General features: G+C 38.8%; 1 protein-coding gene and 1 pseudogene across 1 annotated transcript; one reads left to right on the forward strand and one right to left on the reverse strand.

The window, feature by feature from the left end:
• Positions 1–419: 419 nt before the first annotated feature.
• LOC104087801 (fasciclin-like arabinogalactan protein 21) lies at positions 420–1,897 on the forward strand. The gene has a single exon (XM_009592358.4). It carries the CDS (start codon positions 633–635, stop codon positions 1,686–1,688), a length of 1,056 nt encoding a protein of 351 aa, XP_009590653.1. The 5' UTR covers positions 420–632; the 3' UTR covers positions 1,689–1,897.
• A 585-nt stretch (positions 1,898–2,482) lies between these two features.
• Positions 2,483–5,282, reverse strand: LOC138895314 (disease resistance RPP13-like protein 4; annotated as a pseudogene).
• Between the last annotated feature and the right edge of the window lie 14,728 nt (positions 5,283–20,010).

Consider the following 20,010-nt stretch of genomic DNA (forward strand, 5'->3'; position numbering starts at 1 on the left):
CAATACAAGACATTACTAAGCCTGATTATATTAAGGAATAGTAAAATCATATCCAAATATAAGGTATTTTGACATTAATTTAGAAATTAATATTGAATATATGAGATAATGCCTAATGGGTAGGGTATTGGACTTATTACTATGGACATATAGATAAAGGACTAATGCCTAATGAGTAGCACTAAATATAAAGCATAAAAAAAATTAGATTTTCGAATATCCAAAAAGTCCAAAGTATCAAATCCAACATCCAATATGAAATTCAAAAGTTTTAAAAATTAAATTCGAAATCCAATTTATAATCCGAATATCCAAACTAAAAATCTAAAAAGTTTGAATTTTTGCTTTGGATTTCGGATTTGTACAAAATATGTTCACCCCTACTAGAGGGAGCTCTTTATATTTGTTCGGAGGGAAAATCTCCTCTAGTTTCTTGACATCTAGAGGTTGGAGCAGCTGTTCCTATTTCTTTTTCTTTGGGAAATGAAATAACGAAAATACTGAAGTGCACTATCCATTACTATAATATTCTTTCTATTGAAAGAACGTTTGTTTTTCATCTTTGTCAAAGACAAAATCACAGCGCACACAGAAGAAGAAGAAGAGATTCGATTGTAACTCTTACTGTAACTATGGCTAGTTCTGGTTGTCAAGGCCTATTCTTTGTAGTTCTCTCCATAATTCTTGCTTTTACAGCAATCACCACAAGCATGCATTCAAGAATATCAACCAACAACTCAAACTCATCTCACCAATTCACCAAACACGCCCTTACAATGAATGCTTCTAAAGCTCTTCGAAATCAAGGTTTCAATATCTTAGCTACTCTCCTTCAAATCTCCCCTGAAATCTTCCTCTCCACTCCTCAATCCACCATTTTTGCCGTTCAAGATTCCGCCATTGCCAAGCTCTCTGTCCCTTCTTGGGCAATGAAACAGCTCCTTCAGTACCACACTTCCCCTTACAATCTCTCTTTTCAAGAACTGTTGAAAAAATCCCAAGGAAGTTGCTTAACAACACTTTTATCTAAAAAATACATTGCTATCACAAAAACTGATTATAAACAGAACTCTGTTGAGATTAACAATGTGTTAGTTTCTCATCCTGATTTGTTTCTTGAAGAAAGTATCTCAATACATGGAGTTACTGGAGCTTTTTCTGAGTTAGATTTTCATGGAATGGACCAACACGGAGACGTTATTCGATCACCTATTTGTGAAGATCAGATATCAAGTGCAAGCACAAATGATTTCAAGAACTTGGTTGATTGGCCAAGAATCATTAAGTTACTCAGCTCCAAAGGATATGTTTCCTTTGCAATTGAGTTGCATTCTGTTCTTGATGGGATTATTCAAGATTCTGCAAATTTAAGCTATGTAACAATCTTTGCTCCACCAAATTTGGGATTTTTATCATCCCCTTCACCTTTGCTAGAAAGAATTGTAAGGCTTCATATATTGCCCCAGAGGTACACTTACACGGAATTAGCTTTCTTGCCTGACAGTTCACCCCTAAAGACATTGGTTCCAGGCCTAAATGTTACTATTTCTAAGAGCAATGTTTCGCGTATCTTGACCATTGATGGCGTGGAGATTACAGCGCCAGATATTTTCGTGTACAAGACGTTCATCATCCATGGAATTTCTCGGGCTTTTGAGTTGAAGGAGCTATCCATTTCATTCAGATAATAAGCTTTCTTACTTTGTGGATTTAAAGCATTATTAATTAGCAGCTTCTATTAAATGTATCTTTTACTTGACCATGTTTTGCTTTATTCATTTAAAATTAGATTCAAGATAGGAGTAGTAGATATGCAAGTTATAGATGAGAAATAGTACTCGGATAACTTCAACAAGTAGTGCTTCTTATGTTTAGTTTTGTAACTCCAAAATTCATGTTATTGGATGTAATAATAGACAAGCAGAGTTGATGAATGCCCTTTTACTGTTAGCTAATTTTATCAAAATTGTACTCAGGTACTATCCATACGAAAGTCTGCAGCCATAGAAAGGGTTTCACATCATTCAAAGTTATAATAAATCAGGTAGCAAGAAGAAACTAAGAAAAAAGGTGCATTTCAATTTTCAAGGGCTGATTGCTTCCTTTTTTTTCTTCATATGAATAAAAAGTTAAAATGTAAAACATACTTTTAATATGATTAATATAAATGGTTGTGGATCGTTACTTAATAGGGGAACTCTGGTGTTAACTCTTCCAGTTTGGAATCTACTGTGAGGATTTGGTAGAACAATTGATCACCTGTCTATTATATGAAATCTGTATTCGAATAAAGACTCGACAAACATGCCACTGATACTTATTATTTTGTAAAACAAGCACACAGTTGCAAAGAAGACATCACTATGCTAACAGCATAATGTGGTACCAGTTTTCCAAACCAAAAAAGAAAGAAAGAACAGAAGATAGAAAGGAAAACAATGCATGATTGTGTACTGAAACTGAAAATTGGAATCCTATATGTTCAGTGCATGTCATAAAATTCTCCTTCATTGCCTTCATCGTGGCACTAGATCACATCTTGTTCTTTCTTGTCTTCCTCCTCTTCAAAATCCTAAACCTTCAACATTACATAGGAACGATTCCAGCGAATTGTAGTAGCTGACTTCCAAGTATTTGAGGGCAGGCATTGCACTTTGGGGTTTATCCATGCTGCTGTGGTTTCTCCAAGGAAGTGCCTTAGTATAAAATTCTTCGATACGTGTTGGTGGTGAGAAGTTGTCCAGCTTCCTTATGATGTCCTTGTCTTCAAAGTCACATGCATTGATCGATAGCACCCTTAATAGTTGAAGTTGTTTCAGTGCAGCCGATTCCTTGTCCTCTATCACGCTTTCTTCTGTTATGTCTAATTGCAATACCCGAAGTTGAGTTAGTGCTACGACCTCACTCAGGCGACAAGCTTCTGTTGTTGCTGGATTTGGTATCTTGAATCCATACAACTCTTCAAGATTGGAAAGCCTAGAGAGACCTTAAGGTAAGCATGAAAAAGATGGACAATTTCGAACATCTAAAATTGATGTTGGTAGCTTTTTCAGTTCCTTGCATTCTCTAAGAACCAGTATTTGTAGCCCCCATAATTCCTAACCAGATCTGGAACTTCATCCAACTTTACAACATCTCTAAGATTCAAATAAGCTAACCGCTTTAGTGATGTGATCCAGTACCAAAGAAATGTTCTCTATCTTGACATGTGACAAGTCCAAGACCCTAAGAGTCTTGATTTCAGCTAGAGCAATATTCCTACTGAAGCCAATGCAATTTGTTGTAGTGAGAAGAAGAGCTCTTAGCTTTGAGTTTCCAGCCAAGGACTGGATAGTTGCATCTTTAGTCACCCGCAAGTGCCTAGAGTTAACTGTGTCTATGTGTTTACCTCTATTAAAGTTACAGAATGTCTCTTCTTCTGCAACTAGAATTGTCATGTCCCGGACCCTGTCATGCATCTTGCATCAAAGTGTCTTCTTTGAGCAGCTTCAACCAATTAAAAGCTAATTCTCTTGCAGTTTCTGTGCCATTGCCACGGACAAATCCTTCCCCTACTGACCAACGTATCAATTGTTCAGCCTCAATTTTATGATCATCTAGATATATTGAGAAGCACAAAATGCACTGCTTTAGATGAGCATCATAACTTACCTGCAAAGAAGCCATTACAGAGATGTTGCTTTCACTATCCGATACTAATTTCTCTCGAAAATTCTTATCGGCCTAGCTCCACTCCCCTAGTGAATGTGGTTTTGATGGCTAGAGGAAGACCACAACACTTTCCCACTATCTCTTTTCCAACTTCTTCCAATTGAGGATTACACTTTCCTTTAATTGATCCTCATTTCTTGATGTGATATTTTATATTCATCCAAAGACTTTGTCATTTGCTGCCATCTGATTTGCTAATGTTAGAAGATGGATTATGGTTGTCTTGCTATGGATCCCAAATTGCATCAGCCTTAGATCTTAATTGTCCTGTATTCACCACTCAAAATTTTGGTAACAACTATGAATATTTCACCACTCAAAATTTCCTTGTCAAGATTCAGGATTTTTTTTTAAAAAAAAAGTTCGTAGAAAAATTATTCCGAATTGACTAAAATGAGAAGGAAAAATGTTCTGGTAAAGATGTTCCTCAATTCTATAATCACGAATCTCAAAGTCATGTGCGATAGCAATACAGAACGTAACAAGGACGAGTGGTGGGAACCTGAGCTAAGCCCTTGGCTAATATAGAACTTTAAAATTGTAATGTAACAATGCTTTTCAAATCCTCCTATCTAGCTATTACATCCTACTGTAATAATTCTGGCTAAGAAGAATTTCCATGTTGTGGCATATATTCACGGATCTCCTGGATTCTTATGTGGCCAACTAATTATTTGACCTGCTGCAAAAAACATTTAGCTCTCCAGATTCATTTACTAGCCTGATTAGCTGAGTTCTGCCAGATTCTGCCAAACTCTTTTTTTTGTCCCCTCCCAAGTGTTGCAAAGTATTGGATTAATGGAAATGTCCAAGTCTAAGAAGGTAATGTGTTCACATATGAGTTTTATAAAATTTGGAAATCTAAAGAAGCTATTCTAAAGCTTCTAGTAAGTCATATGAAATGATACGAGCAACTATAATACAATATGCATTAAGTGTATTCGTTAGCGCAACGATTACAACTAAGACGAAGTACAGAAAGACATGAGTGTATACAAAGATACATACAACAAAAATACAGAGGTATATACATGGGATTTGCCAGAAAATTCCTCCCTTGGAATACAGAAATACATGTGATTTTGCTATAAAATTCAAATATAGCCAGGAATGATAATCTATACTATATTAAAAGTGGGAAGCCTTAAACTAGAAATTTGAATTACCTAAATACCCTTCTAAATAACTTAAATACCTACTTATTAAAAAAAAAAAAAAACACACAACCACCCCCAACGCTTCATACTCCAAACAGTCACAACCTTTCCATAAACTTTACATTCATTCTTGTGTAAATATGACAAAGCCACATTAAGTCACGATGGTTGATAAAATTTCTAGAACTCACCAAACATATATGAAGGATTAGTTCCGTACCATAACGTTAAATTTGCATATTCTTAATTAAAATAAAAAAGGCTATTTATGCAATTTTGCCTGAAAAGAAAACAAAAGGAACATTGTATATGAGGAGAACAACATGTTATTCATGATCATCCACCTCTATCATCCTTATTCTCTAGACTGGTAAGCAAACTTGCAAAGAGCATTATGGTGCTAACAATACACATAGTATAAATTCTATTTGAGCAAAGGCAATAATCTTTTGTTTTGGAGTAGATTTCAGAGTTTCACTCATCGCGGAAAAGAAAATGTGACTACTTTTTCTGAAAATTGAAGATAATAAGATTATGTTTTGCGAAGAATTAACAGAAAATATATCGCGCAATGCGCATAAAAATGATGAAGGCCCTTGTTAAAAAGCATGAAAAGCCACCACGTTTAGTCACAACGGTTGGCAGAATCTATAGCATGACGATTAATTTGGCACAATATTTACTTTGATTATATTCATTTGGTGAAAAAACAGGATAATTATTTCTTGATGCCATGAATTTTCAGAACTACGTGAATAATATCAGAAAGCAAACAAAGAGACGAACAAATAATATACTTAGTTGGAATAGTCACAACCTTATGTTGCAACATCAAATAGATTTTACACTCATAGAATTAAATTTTTTATTTGAAAACGAGTTTCTTTTCATTGCAGTAATCTCAAGGAAATCAACATACGACCGGCTTTTTGACTACGGCAAATTGCCTCCAAAATTGTTAATTTGAGCAACAACGTCAGAGTAGTGAATCAAAGAAAAAGCCTTTCAGGTTTAATTTTCTTAACTTTGCTTATTCTTTATTAATTTTATCTATTATGCCCTATGTTATTTTTATGAAGAGCTTTGTTCTCTATATGGCCAAAAATACCATACTTGTGGAAATAATTTCTCCAGGTAATACAACAAGAAGCCTTATAGGAAATCAAAAAGTATTGTTCTGGCCAAATAAAAAATAAAAAATTCTGAAATCAGGATTCCAATACATTGATTTTGATGTTCATGAAAAATTAATCGTGTCGTTCGTGAGATATAAAGTTTGATTTCTTCTTCTACAACTCATGATTAGCAATATTTGATGCTACAATTTTGGAAGAAGACAAAGTTAAACTCTAAACTAATGAACCAAGGAGAGACATCAATACGAGATTAATTTTATTTTCTTTCTCCCGACTTACTATTAATATTTTGGCAAAGGTCCAAATATACCCATGTACTTTTGAAAATGGTCTAAGAATACCCCTCGTTATACTATTGGGTTATCTATACTCCTGCAGTCATATTTTGGGTTCAAATATACCTCTTATTTAAACGGGGGGACACGTGTCATCGTCCTGTTGGCTAATTCTAAATATCTCCTAATTAATTAAAAAGACTCATTACCCATATCCGAAAAGCAATTTTCTAAAGCAATTTGTTTTTTGTAAAAACTGAAAAAAATGATTTTCTTTTTTACAAAAAACTGAAAAAAAAACGAAAATAATTTTTTTCCAGTTTTTACAAAAAAACTGCTTTAAAAAAAATTGAAAAATATTTTCTAAAATAATGTTTTTGTAAAAACTGAAAAGCAATTTTCTAAAGCAATATTTTTAAAAACCAAACAGGAAAAAGCTGAATGTTTTTTTACTAAAAACTGAAAAAATTGAAAATATTTTTTTTTTCAGTTTTTAGAAAAATAATGCTTTAAAAAAAACTGAAAAATAATTTCTAAAGCAATTACTTTTGTAAAAACTAAAAAAAACTGAAAAGCAATTTTCTAAAGCAATATTTTTGTCAAAACTGAAAAAACAAATATTTTTTTTTCAGTTTTTAGATTAAAAACATTCAGTTTTTTCCATTTTTAAATTTCTTTAGAAAATTATTTTTCAGTTTTTTTTTTTAGTTTTTACAAAAATATTGTTTTAGAAAATATTTTTCCGTTTTGTTTAAAGCAGTTTTTTTTTGTAAAAACTGGGAAAAAAAGATTTTCGTTTTTTCAGTTTTTAGTAAAAATAAATTCAGTTTTTTCCAGTATTTACAAAAAAAAATTGCTTTAGAAAATTGCTTTTCGGGTATGGGTAATAGGTCTTTTTAATTAATTAGGAGATATTTAGAAATGGCCAACAGGACGATGACACGTGTGTCTCCATTTAAATGAGGGGTATATTTGAACCCAAAGTATAACTGCAGGGGTATAAATAACTCAATAGTAAAACGAGGGGTATTCTTATACCATTTTCAAAATTACATAGGTATATTTGGACCTTTTTCGTTAATATTTTCCCCTGGCGAGATTCTAGCCTGGCTATATGCATTTCTACCAATGATTAATGTGGATATATTACTATATGATGTTGAATGCATGCAAGTTAGACATTCTATATATGATTAAAAGCTATACTTATTATTATTTCTTACAAAAATGAAGATGAGTTAGCTTATACTTTTGATTATATGCATGAATTCATGAGAGGAGAATTTTCAAGTGTGCAGGATGTGAACTAGACTTATCTTAATACTTGAAAATTATTTTAAGATCATAAAATAAAATAAATCTATTTTATTTAGACATTACTTCGGGTTTCCTTGGAGGTTGAAGGCTTTGATATATTGAATGTATATTTGTGATGAGGAACATAATATATATAATACATGACTCGGTATTTAATATGGGTCCTGGTTATGATAGAACAATCGAAACAGATCAAAGGAACATACACCAAGAATATCGTCTATAAAAAAGTATTAAGCGAGATATGTTTAAGCACGCATATAATTGTACTTCATAAAATCAAATTAAATAACAAAAAACTCACACATATCTAATTAAACTTTCATTTTTCATGTTTGTAGGTTCAGACAATATGATCCAATTATCTTGACCCCGACATACGACGTGCCACAATATTGATCTTTCACAGAAACTTGTATTTTATTCTTTCACATATAACTATTTAATCAAAATTTTATTGTTATAATATTTATACTATTTTACTTAAATATGTATTACTTGACTCAGCATACACGTGCAACGCACGAGTCGAGAAACTAGTTTTCTAAAAATGTAGTTACGAATGATAAATACAGTGTATAAGTTAGCTACATCATGTGATTTTTCATTGCGAGAAATACTTTCAGCCGGCTAAAAAGGGTATCTTACATAAATGCCAAATAAGGTCTAACTTACTAACCTCTAGACATTAATCATAGACTTACCAAACCTAGCCAAACACATATAAGAATTAAAAATCTAAATACATAAGGTACTTTCTTTTCGAGAATCACATGCAAAGATCTCCTTCCATATTTTTAAGTGTGAGCAACAATAATAAGGTGATGAAATATATATATATATATATATATATATATATATATATATATATATATACACACACACAAGATTCCAATAATCTAAGCAAAAAAGATATTTTTTAATGGGTATGGTTGAATTTATTGAAAAAATATATATTAGTCAATATACAAAATTTGAGGAAGATTGGAGGTGATTTGAACTGATTTGGCTTTTAAAATTCGTAGTTAAAATCGAGTTAAAAAAATATTTCTTCGACATATGTATCAAACATATATGACGCATGTATCACACACACAAGTATACATGGATATACATGTGATACAAATACGATACATATGTAGTACACTAATGATACACAGTGTGATACATATATCATTTTTTTCATGTTCATCTTCTACCTTGAATTTTCATTTTAAACCACCTCAAAACTCCATCAAATCATCCCAAAACTGAGATTCAAACTCCTATATGTACTCAATCTATTCTAATAACACCCACTCAAAAGAAAGCAAAAATTTGACATTTTTTGGCTACAAATAGCTAATTGGCTAAGATTGGTAAGATTTAGATAATATTTATAATATTTTATGAATTGATCAATTTTTATAATAAGCTACTTATAAATTGACATAGCTAGTAGTTTCCCATAAATTGAGATTTTTTGTTTGGGCTTTGTTGACTCTGCTTTTTATTTCTGGAAGAGGTGTTAGTTACAAAAGCCTGAGAGGCCATCCCTCTTGGACTCCGGCCCAAGATGTTCTTCCACAGACAGTTTTAGCTAAGTTTATCGAAATTAATAGCAAGAAATATTATTCATGGTTGATAATTTTTAAAAATCTTTTCTTAAAAAGTTTCCTAGAATTAATATTGGAAGAAGAATTAGAGAGGATACCAAAAAAATAAAAGAAATAAAGAATGAATAACAATTAACATCAACTTCAACAATAATAATATTAGGAGTTTGTAATGAAAAACTTCCAAACATCTATAGCTATATATCCATTACGTTATCTTCTTAGAAAGGAAAAATAAGTTAAAAAGATTGATTAACTCAATTATTCCACAATTATTGTTCAATTGACAAGTGCTGAAACAAAAGTCGTCTAATTAAATTTACAGGTGGCTGCATGATAGCTGATATACGTAGTGACTCGTACATTATTGAGACTAGTATAGCCATAGTGTGCAAATGGTAGAGGTTAAGAAGATGTTGATTGCTAGCTATTTATAAATGAAGATGTCACGTTCATACGTGCTTCATTATCCACAATTTCATGCAACCATTGTAGGGGACAAATGGACTCTAATTAAGCTAAAAACTATCATAATCATCTCCCTTTCAGTGTCTTTTGCTTTTGGATCTGACAGCCGGACAGGTTTCGTTCCACTTTTTCTATTCACAAATTTCCTAGAAAAATGTCTTCTCATATTTTTCCATTTCGAAAGACGTTTAGGTGAAGTGCATTGGTTCCATTTTTTGCAATTAATTTCAAGACAATTGTGGTAAACTTTGGCCCCATTTGTAAGCCAATGCAACTGCACGAGTGATCTTGCGTAAAAGTATACACTGTTGCACTACAGGTTTAGGATTGGCCAAGACTTGTCAATAAATGTGGAGTACTCAAATGGCCTCATTATACATGCATCTAAAGTGCAATTCAGATTCTATGGTTCATGCTTTGCAATTTGGCGATATTACGAACATAGTCTTTTGCGATATGATATATCAGAACTGGTCAACTTGCTTAATCTTTTCTATGATCCGTCATGTCAAGTAGACTTTAATTAAAAGAGTCCAGATGATAAAGTTTAGCAATCAACGGCCGAGTGTCGTGTCATGTGTTTACCCGAAAAATCGGATAACGTTAAATTTAAATATGGTTCTAAGGGTATGCAAATTTCTTTGATATAAAATAATAATACATGTATTTTTGCTGTGAAAATAGAAAATGATGGAAGGGAAGACTGAAAAATATTATAAGAACAAGCACAATGAAATCTTAATGTCCCTCCCCTATTGCAGTCTATCTCCCCTTTTATACTAGAGGGTCACTGCTTTATTTGTAACAACATAAAATAATATATATAGTGGAGAACCCATGATGGTTTGTCTCTCCCTTGATTCTCGCCAAGATTCTCTCCCTTGGTGCGGTTGTAACGGCTCTTGTCTTGCGAGCTTGGCACTGACTCGAGCTTGGTGCTAGATCGAATCCCCAGTCTTAGTTCGAGCTCGGTTCTGCCTTGGAGCATCGATATTCGGGGCTTGTGTCGGTCGTCGTTACCCCGTAGTCCGATCCGGACGCGGGTTCGATAATGATATCGAGTTTTGCGGTTGATTGGTCTTATAGCTCGAAGCTCGACGTCTCTACTTCGAAATTCGTCCGAGCTCGCCATGCGGATATCCTTCGATTGAAACGTCATTGTCTCGACCGGTCTTTATGATTGAGAATCGGTTTTGACCGTACACAGATAGTCCCCACGTTTCTCGGAAAGGATGTGGCGAGGAACGATATGATTTCCCTGCGGATCGATCAAATTTATGCCGACATTTCTATCGAACCCGATCTCGACGTATGTGATGGCTGTCCCATCGGCTCGGTTTTACCGAGGCATTTAATGTGTGTCTATAAATAATCTTTCCACATAACTTTTACCATTTTTGCGCCTTCTCTTCCTCCAGACTTTCCTATTTATCCTCTCTACTTTGCTGCTACGGGGCCGTTCATACCAGAATTTTGGTGCTGTCTATTTCTTCTCTTGCACTCTTTCCTTTCAAATCAATGGCGAAAACTTCCAAAACTGTACCTCAGAAGGAAAAAGCCTCTTCCTCACGGCCATCTGATGATAAGGCACTGTGGAGCCGTCAGTTCATGACTATGTTCCTGGCCCGTGCATTTTGAAAACCGATTTTAAGGTGGAGAACCCTTCCTCCGTTCCGGGTCGATGTGAACACGTATCGATGTATACATGCTCTATAACGGAGTATCACCTCGAGGCCGTCCGAAAAGACTGCAACTGGGGTTCCGAGGTCGTGCTGCAAATTCCGTCTTCCGACAAAGATGTTACCACTTACGTGGAGGGGTTTTTAAGTGTTTACACTTATCCCTTCACACTGGGACTCGTCGACCCGGTGATTATTGATTTCTGCAAAAGGTATCAAGTCACCCTTGGCCAAATCCATCCCTCTTTATGGCGTATAGTAATCTTATTGCGCTTCTTCTCTATCAAAGCCGGAGGGTTGGATTTTTCTTTGAACCACCTCATCCGACTGTATCGGCCTTAGATCTTTCGAGGACTAATCAGACTTCATCGTCGGGCATCGAAGGCATTGATGTCGAGCATCGATGAAGACAAGGATCGAGGTTGGATGGGTCGTTATATCCGATTGAGGACCCGTGATATCATTCCGGAGGAGAAGATGTCGTTCCCCGAGGAATGGAATTTTGACCGTAAGTGATTTTTGTTCACTTTTCAGGTGCTTTTCTGATTTTTTTTGATGTCCTTCCCTGATGTTCAACTGCCCCTTGGATGCCACAACCGGTGCCCGACCTCGAGGACTGGGTTCGGAAGTTGGCCTCAACCTTCTCTTACGCCGAGCGCCCTTGGCTTGATTTGGCAAAAGGCAGATGGGAGGCCAAGAAACATGGTGAGGTTTGCTTCTTGTTTCCTTCGAAGTATTCTTTGCGTTCTATTTGTTACCGATTTCCTCTTGTGTAGGTGTAACCAGGGATGCCGTTTTGAGGCCTTCGAGCGGCGAGGAAAGAAACAAGTCTCTGGTCCCTAAACATGGGGAAGATAAGAAGCGAAAAGCTTCCTCTCGGTCAGAGGACCGCAAGCCCAAAACTCGCAGGGTGAAGAGAAAAACAATTGCCCTTTCGATTGACTCGGTCCAACGACTGAGAGAAGAAGAAGAAAATAGCTCCTCGGCTTTGGTAGTTCGGTCTACGGAGGCCATCGAGGTTGCCAGAGCTCCCGAGCCGATGGTGGCTGTACCTGTCGGGGTTGTTCCCGAAGACCAGAATCTCGACGGGAGTACTCCAAGCGATTTGCTCGGGGCTATGACAATGGGTGATTCGCCTTCTCTTCCATCTTTTTCTGAGGAGGCGCTGAAGGAAGCTCGAGAATTGAAGACTCCTGATATCGACGCAGGCTCTGGTGCAGGGGATCCTTTCGGGGATTGTTTTACTGGAGTCGACGACGGTTCCGATATCGGTGATGCTTCTCTTTTATTGGAGGAGGCTCAGCGTTTCATTACTTGGGTAATGATTCTTCCATACTTCGTTTATTTGTTCTTTTCCATACTTGACTCTTGTTTCTTACTGTGCAGGCCATTGGTAGGTTTCAAGTCGATTTTAGCCAGTGTGAGCCCGAGCTCCGGAAGGTCTCAGGTGAGAGAGATGCCCTGCGGCTTCTTTGCAGCCAAAAGGACGAGGCTATAAAGGACCTCCAAGTGGATTTGGCTAAGGTCCGTGAAGAAGGGGTCGATCTCGATAAACAGGTGAGTCTCGTTCGGTTAAAGTATGGGTCTGACTCAACCGTGGAAGTTAACCCTTCATTGTCTCAGTTGCAGCAAAAGATCAAAAAGATCGGGTTACTTCGAGAAGAAGTCGATCAAATCCGAGCTGAATGCAATCGGTAGAAGGGGACCCTCGACCGCCTGGCAGCGGAAAAAGAAACCATCTTAACAAAATTATTATCGGCCGACGTTCAACTTCGAAGTGTCAAGCAAAAGGGGTCAGTTCAAGCTAAGAAGATCGAGGAGATTGAAACACGACTTGCTGAGGCTAAGGCGGAGGTTGAGTCATCGAAAGGCTTGGCAGTTAAGTCCATTGCTGTATATCAGGCTGATGCTAAGGCTGCTCGGATGGAGGCCCAGGAAGCGGCGAAGACCGCCGATACTCGAGCTCATTGGGTTGCCGAACTTGCTAAGTGTAGGTCTCGGAGGGAGACCCTCGAGGAGATACACGCTCGAGGTTTCGACCTTGCCGAAGAGGTAAAAAAGGCAAAAGAGATCGAAGCGGAAGCTGAAGCCTTGGCTTCTGACGATGATGCAAAAGCGGATCCGAGGACAGGGAAGAGCTCGACCAGGAAGCTTAGTTTCTAATTCTTGATGTTTGTACATTAATCTCGTAGGCAAATTTTGTATATACATGTGTAATCAGGTCGACTTGTTTTTGTTTTGTGAAGACTTTTAATCGAATGTTGACCTTGTAGTTTCTCTGATCGATCAGATTTGTAGCCCTTGGGTTTGCTTGTTGAGTCGATGATTCAAACTTTGAAGGAACATAATCCGTAGGTGTAATGTAATGGTTGAGTTAATGTAAACTCGGAGTAAAAGTAGCTTATTAGCCGTCGAGTGAATGTTTTGAACTTAAAATATTGTAGCCCGTAGGCGTAATGGTCGTGAGTGCTTGCTTGAACTCGGAATAACAGTAGCCCGTAGGCTTAATAATCGAGTGAATATTTCGAACTCGAGATAATGTGGCCCGTAGGCGCAATGGTCGAGTGAGTGTTTCGAACTTGAGATAAAGGTAGCCCGTAGGCTTAATATTCGAGTGATTATTTTGAACTTGGAATGAAAGTAGCCCGTAGGCTTAATGGTCGAGTGAGAGCTTGCTCGAACTCGGAATAACAGTAGCCCGTAGGCTTAATATTCGAGTGAATGTTTCGAACTCGAGATAATATGGCTCGTAGGCTTAATTGTCAAGTGAGTGCTTGCTCGAACTCGGAATAACAGTAGCCCGTAGGCTTAATGGTCGAGTGAATGTTTCGAACTCGAGATAATGTGGCCTGTAGGCTTAATGGTCGAGTAAGTGCTTGCTCGAACTCGGAATAACAGTAGCCCATAGGCTTGATATTCGAGTGAATGTTTCGAACTCGGAATATAAGTAGCCCGTAGGCTTAATAGTTGAGTGAATCTTAATTCTGGTTGAATAATAAATCTCAAGTCATTGCACATGTGTTTATATTTGGGCCAATCTATATGAGCATGGTTCATTTTGACCATTTGGCTCTTACAATTTTTCCTGTTGGAACCCTATTATTGTGAGATGACTTTCTTGTATCTGAACTCGATGTATTTGAGGGCCCTGATGCCCCCCGGTATTCGAGGTCTGTCAGAAAGAGGCCTCGGATATTGTTGAAAGTGCAGCACGATCGATGGTTGCCTCATTAAAAACCTTGTCGAAAAACCCATTTGGGAGAAAACCGGTCTAAGGAAAAAAGAGTGCAACGCGTGCTCTTGATTGGAAGATCTTTTTTAGCTCTTGTTCGGACTTCTGCATGGGTTGGTTAGATGAATATGGAAAGGTCGTGCCTTAGCAGTAGTACCGTTTTAGATGTGATACATTCCAACTGCTTGATAGCTATTTGCCGTTTATGATGCCGAGCCTGTATGATCCTTTTCCAACGTTCTCGAGCACCGGGTATGGTCCTTCCCAATTTGGTCCCAATTTTCCTTCGTTTGGATTCTGAGTATTGATGGTGACCTTTCTTAACACTAAGTCCCCGGGCTTGAAATGGCGGAGTTTAGTTCTTCGATTATAGTACCTTTCGATTCGTTGCTTTTGGGCGGCCAGTCAGATGAGGGCAGTTTCTCGTCCTTCGTCCGATAATTCAAGGCTGGTGTTCATGGCCTCATTATTTGATTCTTCTGTCATGAATCGAAATCTGGGACTGGGTTCACCGACTTCGATTGGTATCAATGCTTCAGAACCTTATACTAAGGAGAACGGGGTCGCCCCCGTACTGGATTTTGACATTGTTCGGTATGCCCAAAGGACTTCTGGCAGGATTTCTCTCCATTTTCCTTTCGCGTCGTTCAATCTCTTCTTCAGGTTTTGAAGAATAGTCTTGTTCGTTGATTCGGCTTGACCGTTCCCACTGGGGTGGTATGGTGTTGATAATATCCTTCTTATTTTGTGATCTTCAAGGAATTTTGTGATTTTGCTGCCAACGAACTGCTTCCCACTGTCGCATACTATTTCGGCGGGTATCCCAAATCGGCATATGATATGATCCTAAATAAAGTCTATGACTTCTTTCTCTCTTATTTTCTCGAACGCCTGCGCTTCAACCCACTTAGAAAAATAGTCAGTCATAAATAAAATAAATTTGGCTTTACCCGGGTTCGACGGCAGAGGGCCGACGATGTCCATCCCCCATTTCATGAATGGCCATGGGGATAGGACCGAGTGAAGTTGCTCCCCGGCTTGATGTATCATTGGCGCAAACCTCTGACATTTATCACATTTACGAACAAATTCTTTCGCATCTTTTCCCATATCGATCCAATAATACCCCGCTCTGATCACTTTTTGGACTAATGTGTCGGCGCTGGACTGATTGCCACAAGTGCCCTCGTGTACTTCCCGGAGGATATAATTGGTATCTCCCGAACCCACACATACCGCCATCGGTCCATCGAATATTCTTCGATATAGTGTTCCGTCCGCAGCCAACGTAAATCGAGCAGCTTTAGTTCGTAGGGCCGTGGAATCTTTAGGGTCTGAAGGGAGCTTTCCATTTTTTAAGTACTCAATATACTTGTTTCTCCAATCCCAGGTTAATCTAGTAGAATTTATTTCGGCGTGCCCTTCTTCGATTACCGATCTTGAAAGTTGGACGACAGTCTCCCAGCTCAAATCACCTACCTCGACCGACGATCCCAAATTTGCTAGAGCATCGGCCTCATTATTCCGTTCTCGGGGGACATGTTGTAGGGTCCATTGTTTGAAATGGTGTAAGGTGATAAGCAGTTTGTCCAGATACCTTTGCATCCTACCTTCTTTGACTTTGAAGGTTTTGTTTACTTGACTCACCACCAGCAAAGAGTCACAGTGCGCCTCAATGACTTCTGCTCCCAAATTTCTAGCTAGTTCGAGACCTGCAATCATGGCTTCATACTTGGCCTCGTTGTTAGTTAACCTGATAGTTTTAATAGCTTTCCTAATAATGTTACTCGTGGGGGGTTTTAAAACTATGCCTAACCGGGACCCCTTTATATTTGAAGCACCGTCCGTAAAAAGGATCCACACCCCGTAAGATATATCTGATTTCAAAAGGAGTTCCCTTTCGACTTCGGGTATGAGGGTTGGCGTGAAGTCGACAATGAAGTCTGCCAAAATTTGAGACTTGATGGCCGTGCGAAATTGATATTCGATATCGTATCCACTAAGTTCGATGGACCATTTGGCCAATCGGCCTGATAGTTCAGGCCTATGTAAGATATTTCGGAATGGGTAGGTGGTTAATACGCTTATGGGGTGACATTGGAAATTCGGCCTTAACTTTCTAGATGCGCTTACCAGGGCAAGTGCCAATTTTTCTAAGTGCGGATACCTAGTTTCCTCTTCTCCTAAGGTCCGACTCACGTAATAAACGAAAAATTGCGTACCTTACTCTTCTCGAACTAGGACGCTGCTTACGACGACTTCCGATACCGCCAAGTAAAGGTAGAGCTTCTCATCTGCTTTCGGAGTATGAAGCAGTGGCGGGCTCGAGAGGTATCGTTTCAATTCCTGTAATGCTTGTTGGCATTCCGGCGTCCAAGCGAAGTCGTTCTTCTTTTTGAGTAGGGAGAAAAATTTGTGACTTCGATCCGATGATCTTGAAATGAATCGGCCTAAGGCTGCAATTCTTCCCGTTAACCTTTGTACAGCTTTCACGCTGTCCACGATGGTGATATCTTCGATGGCCTTGATTTTGTCGGGGTTGATCTCAATTCCCCGATTTGAGACCATGAAGCCGAGGAACTTTCCCGAACCGACCCCGAAAGCACATTTTTCGGGATTGAGCTTCATGTTGAATTTCCTCAGAATCTTGAACGTTTCCTGCAAATGGGCCAAATGGTCCTCTGTGCGCAGGGACTTAACTAGCATGTCATCAATATAAACTTCCATCGTTTTACCTATTTGTTCATCGAACATTCTGTTTACTAGGCGTTGATAAGTAACTCCTGGATTTTTTAGCCCGAAGGGCATTACGTTATAACAATATGTTCCATATCGGGTCACAAATGAAGTATTTTCCCGATCGTCCGGATTCATCTGAATTTGATTATACCCGGAATAGGCGTCGAGAAAGGTGAGAATCTCGTGGTCGGCTGTGGCATCGATCATACGATCGATGTTGGGCAGTGGGGAGGAATCTTTGGGGCATGCTTTGTTCAAATCCTTATAGTCCACACACATTCTAAGTTTGTTTCCTTTTTTAGGTACAAAAACCACATTGGCTAACCATTCGGGGTATTTCACTTCCCGAATGGACCCTATCTTGAGAAGTTTCGTTACCTTGTCCTTTATGAATGCGTGCTTTTCCTCGGACTGGGGCCTTTTTTTTTGCTTCACCGGTCTGAACATAGGGTTCAAGCTTAGCTGGTGCGCCGTTATGTCCAGCGGGATCCCTGTTATATCTAGATAGGACCAGGAAAAACAATTGATGTTATTGATAAGAAATTGAATGTGTTTCTTCCTGAGTTCGGGGCTCAAACCCGTTCCGAGGTATACCTTTTGTTCGGGCTAGTGTTCGATCAGTACGATTTGCTCCAGTTCCTCAATTATTGATTTGGTGGCATCGAAATCATCGGGGGTTACAAAGGATCGAGGGATCCATCGATCATCATCATCCTCTTCAACGTTTTGCTTACCTGGTCGGGTCGAAGCTGATGTCTGTGATTACTATTTGGCGCTCTGCTTTGAACCTGATCCTTTCATTGGTGAAGGTGAGGATATTGATTTTGCTTCTTCGACGGAGAACATTTCCTCTGCGGCCGGTTGTTCCCCGTACACTATTTTGATACCTTCTGATGTTGGGAATTTGAGGACCTGGTGTAGGGTCGAGGGTACGGCTCTCATGCTGTGGATCCACGGCCTTTCGAAGAGGGCGTTATATCTCGTATCACCTTCAATTACGTGAAACTTTATTTGCTGGATGGTTCCGGCTACGTTTATTGGTAGGGTGATCTCGCCTTTAGTGGTTTCACATACCATATTAAATCCGTTTAGAACCAGAGTTGCGGGTACGACCTGATCCTGCAGGCCGAGCTATTCTATGACCCTCGATCTGATGATATTGGCCGAGCTACCTGGATCAATTAACACATGCTTAATCTTAGTTTTATTCATGAGTACGGATATTACCAGCGCGTCGTTATGGGGTTGGATGATTCCCTCTGTATCTTCATCACTGAAGGATAAAGTCCCGTGCATGATCTTGGGTTTGAGATCGCTTCACAATCGACATTTTAGCGTGTTTAAGCATCGGTCCCTGGGGGGCATCGACGCCGCCGCCGATCATGTGAATGACGTGTTGCGGTTCTTCTGGCTCGTTTCTCTTACCGAATTCCTTGTCTCTAAAATGGTTCTTCACCCTATCGCTCAGAAATTCCCTAAGGTGCCCTTTATTAAATAAGCGGGCAACTTCCTCTCTTAGTTGCCTGCAATCTTCCGTTTTGTGACCATGGTTGCCATGATATTTGCACATTTGATTGGGATTCCTTTGGGCAGGATCAGTTTGCATGAGTCGAGGCCATCTGGTGTCTTTGATGCGTCCGATGGCCGATACAATGGCAGATGTACCAATATTGAAATTATACTTCGAAAGTCGAGGGATTTCTATAGGATCTGTATATTTATCAAAGCCGCTCTTGCTCATAAGTCACCGAGAATTTTGCCCCCGATCAATCCTTCGGTTGTTCCGAACCGTGTCACGTGCTGAACTGTTGTTCATCCGATCTGTGTTGTACGGTTGGTATCGATCTCTGTTCGACCTTTGCTCTCTGTTAGCTTCCCTTTGATTTTTAGTGGTTGTGTGGTTCTGTCGTACGGGCCCATACAGAGCTCCCAATTGATCATCTTCGACCCTGATTTTTGATTGGTACCGATTGTGTACATCTGCCCAAGTTATTACAGGGTACTCGATCAAATATTTTTTTCAGCCGATGTGACGCTGTCGAGCTTAGCCCATTCAGTCCTTGGGTGAAAGCTTGTACGGCCCAATCATCTATGACCGGTGGCAAGTCCATACGCTCTATTTAAAATCGGGATACGAATTTCCTCAGCATCTCGTTACCCCTATGCTTTACTTTGAAGAGGTCCGATTTTCTTGTTGCAACCTTTATGGCACCAGCATGTGCTTTTACGAACGAGTCCGCTAACATGGCGAAAGAATCAATGGAATTCGGCGGCAAGTTGTGATACCAGATCATCGCTCTTTTTGCGAGGGTCTCTCCGAACTTTTTCAACAACACGGATTCGATTTCATCATCCTCCAAATCGTTGCCTTTGATGGCGTATGTGTAGGAGGTGATGTGTTCGTTAGGATCGGTCGTACCGTTATATTTGGGAATTTCGGGCATACGAAATTTTTTGGGGATTGGTTTTGCTGCCGCGCTCGAGGGAAAAGGCTTTTGTATGAATTTTTTTGAATCGAGCCCTTTTATCATTGGCGGAGCCCCTGGAATTTGATCGACCCTAGCGTTATACGTTTTCACTTTTTTGTCGTTGGCTTCGACTCGCTTCGTGAGTTCCTCGAGCAATTTAGCAATTTCAGGAGCAATCCCCCGATTCCCGCTCGTTTGATTTCACTACGACGGGTTCCGTTTTGGGTATGACT

This window comes from Nicotiana tomentosiformis, chromosome 7 (assembly GCF_000390325.3).
Source record: "Nicotiana tomentosiformis chromosome 7, ASM39032v3, whole genome shotgun sequence".
Taxonomy (NCBI): domain Eukaryota; kingdom Viridiplantae; phylum Streptophyta; class Magnoliopsida; order Solanales; family Solanaceae; genus Nicotiana; species Nicotiana tomentosiformis.

Coding starts and splice junctions, on each gene's coding strand:
- LOC104087801 (XM_009592358.4), top strand. CDS start 633: ATGGCTAGTTCTGGTTGTCAAGGCCTATTCTTTGTAGTTCTCTCCATA.